Here is a 6,232-nt window from a genome sequence, read left to right as displayed (position 1 = left end):
ATATATATATGTATATATATATATATATATATAGTATATAAAAGATTTTGTGCAAATCAGGTGTGCAATTTCAACGTTAACTTTAGTTTTCTCTCATATACTGTACAGTCTCCTTATATTGGACCTTTCCAATTTTAGTAACTTTCCTCTTCCCCACCACCACAGATGTATTGTCCATTCTGCGGATCTGCACTGATAGAGTCTCCTGCATTTTGTTGTCTGTGTGGCAGAAACATCAGTTTTTTAAATGATCTGCCAAACAAAGTCCGGAGCCAAAGTAGCAGGATGCTCTGCAACGTTCTCCTAGATCAGGGCATCATGCCGGGAGTCGGCAACATCATTAAAAATGAAGCCCTGTTTGACTCAGGCCTCCAGCCAACCGTGAAGGTATGGAAAAGATGATGGATTGTGTTCAGCAGAGGACCAAAAAACAAAAAGGGGGAGGTGAAAATGCAAGACAACTCTCACAGACAAAGTTGTATTACTGAGTGATGCATTGCAATGAGCAGGGTAAAATAGGGAAAAGCCAAACAAGCACATTGCAGCGGATATGCCTTTCCCTCAGAGCAGTTTGGAAATGGAAATGTTTTTCATTTATTTATACGAATGTATATAGTCTTTGTGTAGACTCAAATAAGGTTTTTCCCTCTGATTTATAACGTGCATTAAAAAAATGCAAGACTCAGATATTTTCTATTCCTGATCTGGAAATCACTCACTATGTGAATGATCCAGTGCTTCACATTCCTCTCAAGGAATATTTTTATTAAGCAAACTATATAATAAAAATGTGATTTTTAAGAGTAACCTATCCTGAAAGTAAGAGACACTCTGCAGCATGAATACTTTTATTCCTCAACTATTACCAGGGGCTCTGCTCTGCTCCCCTTAGAAAGTATAAGATAGGGTACAAGAATATATCACACTGGACCAAAACATTAATCTACGACTTTTTGGCCTCTTCTCCTTCTGGGACCACTGAATCTTTATGAGCTTCTCCTCTATTATTGAGCCCGCAGGTGTCCTGAAGGGGCTACAGGTGTGATTTTTTTTTTTTTTTTTTTTTAAACACTGTCTGAATCACAGGCAGGTCCTTGTGGTCTCGGCTCTCTAGGGAATACCTTTTATGTAATTTTTCTCTGTTGTATCATTTTAAATCCAGTTTTCACTTTTGTGTTTTTATTGTTTATGTGCTTGTATTATTGATTTGCTGACTGTGAAGCGTTTTTTTGTCTCTGTTTTGAAATGAAGGGCTAATTAGATTTATTCGCTCTCTGGCTGAACTGTAACTAACTGTGCTGCTTCCATCTCAGGTTCAGGCTGACTGACGAGCAGATTCGCCATTTGGTGAAGATGACGCGTGATTTTACCCTTCTGTTTTATAAGGTTAGAAGTGTAGATCAGTAGAAACACTTTCTGCCGATTTATTATTGACCTCGTGACAGACAGAAAGGTGTCAAATTAAAGGAAAAACCTACATAAATGAGTGGCCTCTTCCAGGATGACAATGCCCCACATCCACAAGGGGTCACTGAATCGTCTGAGTATGATAGTGATGTGCTTCTGCTTTCGCAGTCACCACATTTCTTTGTTGGTTTTTTCCTTTCACTTGTCGCTCGTCTGTATGTAGCTGACACCTCACTCAGACTGGCTTTCAATAATGGATTTACTTTAAATCCTGTACTGCTGAGGAAGGAGAAGAGAGTCGATGCTCCACTGCCTAGAGAATATTCCTTTACCTCCATACATAACAGACAAGGAAGAGAAGGTGAATGATTTTCTTGTTCTCTTTATCCTCATCTCTTTATTCACTGTGTCTGACTCCTCATCTCTATTAGTGTCGCAAATCTGGCGCTTCTCTCTACAAACATTACAAAGTCTACAGGCGTCCCCAGTGTGGCCAGTGCTCTCATGCCACAGTCTGTCATCTTGGAGACAACGGCAGGAAGACTTACTTCTGCGAGCGCTGTCAGAAGGCCGATCCCAGTGAGGTTAACATCAGGTAGAAATGGTCACAGACCTTTGGCACTGTGAAAAGATTCTTGTAAGGATGGTTTCATTGAAGGTTGGATACCAGTAATGTTTAAGATAAGAATATAAGAACATTTTTTCTGATTTTTCAGTTGACATTAAAGTTAGGATTTTAGGGACCATAACTCTGTATATGTTCAGTTTCTTTTCTTTACAGAAATATTCAAATGACAGGATAAAACCTAAAATCTGCTGTACCATTTAAAAGTTTTCATTTGAATCCTTAAAACATTTTGTATTTAAAAATGTAACGCTACAAAAACCCAGCATGATAAAGATATGTAGTTTTTCAAAATCTTATCTTTGCAGAAAGTTCTAAAGCCTTTTAGATAATACGTTCAAATTTAGAGAGGCCATCTTTGCAGGCAGATGGCTTTGGCAGGGAGTGGGAAGTGTTATGGGGGGAAATTAATGCGCATATAAGTCCGTGTTTGCCAGGCAGGGCACAGGCTCAACACCTCCTGGGTTGTGTTTGAGCAAAGCTTTGCAAGGGGTTAGAGCCTAAAGCCCTTACAATGCATTACACAGCTGATAAAGCAATCTGTGAGGAAAGTTTCCTGAAAGCCACTGCTACTTTCCTCCTCCATGACTGTTGGCAGTGAATATTTACATTCTTGTTAAACATAGTCAAGCCTCTTGTCAGAGCACTAACACGTATGCTTGGAGCAATTACATGATTGCCTTCTCGCATATCTTAAACTGCATATGCTTGTGTAGTTAAAGTTTTCTCTTTGCTTATGTTTTCTGTAATCAGGCTACAATAATGTTGAATAATTAGTTTATTTCTCAATTTGCATTTACAGTTCCTATGACTGTTTGCCACTAATATAAATAATCAAGGCCATTTCCATATAAATGTTTCCTTGCAAATAATTATGTAGGTGTTTCCCAGCAAAACGCCTGAGCTGTACATTTCCCTGTATGGAAGAATTGTTTTAAAAAATAGAAATATACTAACTTGGCAGATTATTAGATACACCTAGATAAAACCTAATACAACCGTCCTGCAGTAACTCCTCCCTTCATGATGGTTATAATGTTCAGTTTTTGTTTGTGCCTAATTTTGGAGGCTTTTAGTTTGTGGTGCTGAATTGCATTGTGTTATACTGAGAGGTGTTTCTTGTAATTAGTCTACCTGCATTGATACAATTACAGTGGACAAAATATCAGAAAATGAAAAAAAATGATCTAAATATTTAGTCTAGTCTCACTGATAAGTACAAGCGTCATCATTTTTAAATAATATACTAAATGTGTGTCTGTGTAAACACAAAAAGGGACATGAGTTCTGTTTTTATGCAGTAAAATAATTTCTGCTTCAGTGAATGCTTCATTCATTAGTAAGCCTGTTTTAGCAACAAAGGGATATTAGAATCACTGGTGTTGTTTCTTTACCCAGTGAGCTTCCAGGCAGAAACAGCCTGATTGGCTGGGCATACAATAAGAGAACCAATGATAATGTGGCTAAGAAGGAGGAAGAGGACTGGGCCTGTCAGCTCTGCACACTCATCAACCAGCCAGGAGCAAAAGCCTGTGATGCCTGCCTCACTCCAAGACCTGAGGGTGAGTGGAAAGTTCTGGCTTCACAGACACTGAATTTAATGAGGTGACAGGATGTATTTGTTAGCAGATGAAATAACAGTAGCTGTAGTTTTTCTGTTTAGCAGAATGATCCCAGCTACAGTTGAGGCTTGAGTACTTTGGAGCAAGGCGCCCAAGTTGTGGAAGTGACAGTGCAGTCAAGCAAGCTGCCTTCTCTCTGCCTAGCCGTGTGATACTGTGCAGCTAATGAATCTGTCAGTCAGTTGGCCATTTTTCTCTGACCCCTGAAATACATAATAGCAGCAGTGAACAAGTGTTTGAAAGACATGTCCTTGCTATCTGTCTGTTTCAACCACCATACCACAGTTGAATTACTTTGTATTTTTTGTATGATCTTAACATTTTTTTGAGATCATACCGTCACAGCTCAATAATTGTATGAGTATCACTTCAGTTTGCCCATAGCTCACTTGGTTATAATGAGCTTTCCAAGCGTGGATAAATAGCTGACTGTTCTATCATAGTTATATCTCCAGGGAAAGTTGCTTTTTTCACTAATAACCTGATTTGCATTTGTACAGTTATATTTACATCTTCTGCTGTTGACCACTGTGCAGCTCCATTAAAACAGCTGGGGGTTAAGTGCCTTGCTCAAGGGCACATTAATGATAGTTGTTCAAAGATACTTGTTCACAGCCTCCCGTTAATGACTCATGTCGGGCGTCGTGGTTCAGCATTAATGAAAACATTTACTTATTCTCAAAGTCTTATTATATGGGGATGTGTTTCACAGAATCTTGGTTAAGGGTGTGACCTGCACAACAGATTGTATGGGATTTTAAAAAAAATCTTTTTTTGACTACACAGCACAGCAGCCTGCAGCTTACTGGTAAATGTAATAGTAAACCAAACACTTACAGCAAAGAACAGCCTGGATTTTCTGAGAGTAGCAAGTGCATCAGAAAAAGCTGCAGCTGCTGAACATGAAATGGGCTTCTGACTCTGGCCCTTTCTCCACAGTGCACAAAGCCGACATCAGCACCGAGGCGTCGCCCTTCACCGCTGATTTGATTAAGTACCCCTGCACTTCCTTCAAGAAGCCACAAGAGGAGCTCAAAGTCAACTGGAGGTCTGCATTTGGGACTTCCACCCTTGTTTTCTCTGACTTGAGCAAGAAACAAAAGTCTGTAAATTCCCCACCTTCCCCAGGTGGCAGACATTTGAATTCCTTAGTGGCAGAGCGAGGTTTATATAAATACAGCATCTGGCAAGGGACAACAAGCCCCAATTATGCCTCTGGTGGCTGGAAAAAGCAAAGTGCTGAGTTCTCCAATGGGGAATCACTGGCCTCCTACCGTCACCCATCCAAGAAAATGAGAATTGATCACAGTCCCTTTACCAGTAACAATGCTCAAAATGGAACCCTCAACTCAGGGTGAGTGAATCTCTTACTTGGCTATTCATGAATAAGTTTATAATAAGAGAAGTTCTGAGCAACTTCAGGAAGATAACTGGAATAAAAAGCATCTGACTATGGAATTTTTAATGCAACATGGTTGAAAAAAAAAATCAGATGGATGAATATACTGTATATGGTGGGACACCTTGCAGACGCAATTATTACCAACACACATCATCACACAGTTGAGAGGTTGTTTGCTCTCTAATAAGCGTCGATGTGACAGGTTTTTCTGTTTTTATATTCAGTTTTTTTTTTTTTTACTAATAAGATTGTTTCTTCTTTTCTGTCAGTACTTGCAAAATAGGAGCGACAAGCAGCGACTCCTCCATTTCTTCCTTTCCCAGTGTCCCTTGTTGTGCATCCCATCGTCATCCAGCTGTGCTCAGAGTAGTGCACAAGGAGGGGGAGAATAAGGGACGACAGTTCTACGGCTGCTCACTTCCCAGAGAGACCAAGTGTAACTTCTTTGAGGTGAAAATGGAAAGCAGCTCATCTCTGTGGCATTGTGCAGCCTGGACAGAAAATAACTCGCTTATTTTAAAGTGTCTCCAGTTTTAGAGAATACGCAAACATTGTAATACGTTTGCCTCAAATCTAAATGACTGAAAACCAACAGTACTACTGTGTTAACAAAAGTTTATTTTCTCTGTTGCAGTGGGCAGACTTACACTTTCCTTTTTGTCACCATGGGAAACGCTGTTTAATGAGGACGGTTCTGAAAGCAGGACCCAACAACGGCCGGAATTTCTACACCTGCTGCTTTCAAAAGGGTAAACAGTGCGACTTTTTTCAGTGGGCAGAGAACGTACAGGGGGTACCTATCCTCCCTGGCTGTTAATGTGTTTTAGCAATGCATTACTTGAAAATGAAAGCCTGATGCCTATATGTTCATATAAAAATATGGACATAAAAAGGGACCTGGTAATTCATCTTCATGAAATACACATACTTTTACATTTAACTGTGGGTATCTAGCTCTTCAGCTGATGTCCAAGCACTTATTTGTATATAAATGTATCTAATGAAGTGCCTATTTACTTTGTAATGTGCCATATTGTGTTCATCTTTTAATGTATGTTTCAAAGTTGTCATGAGAAGATTGTGATCTAATAAAGAATCCAAACAAGTCAAAGCAACAACAATTAAACTTTAATGTAATTAAACTTTCACTTGTTGCTTTAAAGTGCCTTAGATTTG

At 39.4% G+C, this 6,232-nt stretch overlaps 1 protein-coding gene across 3 annotated transcripts; it reads left to right on the top strand.

The window, feature by feature from the left end:
* Nucleotides 1–48: 48 nt before the first annotated feature.
* Nucleotides 49–6,226, top strand: neil3 (nei-like DNA glycosylase 3). Of its 3 annotated transcripts, XM_020607521.1 has the most exons (8): nt 49–387; nt 1,020–1,021; nt 1,314–1,386; nt 1,839–2,002; nt 3,431–3,594; nt 4,594–5,008; nt 5,326–5,506; nt 5,691–6,226. In XM_020607521.1, the coding sequence occupies exons 1-8, from the start codon at nt 166–168 to the stop codon at nt 5,871–5,873; spliced, it is 1,404 nt and encodes a 467-aa protein (XP_020463177.1). In that variant the 5' UTR covers nt 49–165; the 3' UTR covers nt 5,874–6,226. The 3 variants fall into 3 exon arrangements, with proteins under 3 accessions (XP_020463177.1, XP_020463176.1, XP_020463174.1); XM_020607520.1 differs by lacking the exon at nt 49–387 and adding an exon at nt 1,631–1,768 and having other exon boundaries at nt 408–1,386; XM_020607518.1 differs by lacking the exons at nt 49–387; nt 1,020–1,021; nt 1,314–1,386 and adding an exon at nt 1,393–1,768.
* The last annotated feature ends 6 nt before the right edge of the window (nt 6,227–6,232 follow it).

Source organism: Monopterus albus, unplaced genomic scaffold (genome assembly GCF_001952655.1).
Source record: "Monopterus albus unplaced genomic scaffold, M_albus_1.0 scaffold86.1, whole genome shotgun sequence".
Lineage (NCBI taxonomy): Eukaryota > Metazoa > Chordata > Actinopteri > Synbranchiformes > Synbranchidae > Monopterus > Monopterus albus.
This window is presented reverse-complemented; position numbering and strand designations above follow the sequence as displayed.

Excerpts from the sequence above, each read along its gene's own strand:
- neil3 (XM_020607521.1), top strand. The coding sequence starts at position 166 with ATGTATTGTCCATTCTGCGGATCTGCACTGATAGAGTCTCCTGCATTT. Across the intron at positions 1,387-1,838 it reads TTACCCTTCTGTTTTATAAG|TGTCGCAAATCTGGCGCTTC; the intron begins GTTAGAAGTGTA and ends CATCTCTATTAG. Across the intron at positions 5,507-5,690 it reads CCAAGTGTAACTTCTTTGAG|TGGGCAGACTTACACTTTCC; the intron begins GTGAAAATGGAA and ends TCTCTGTTGCAG.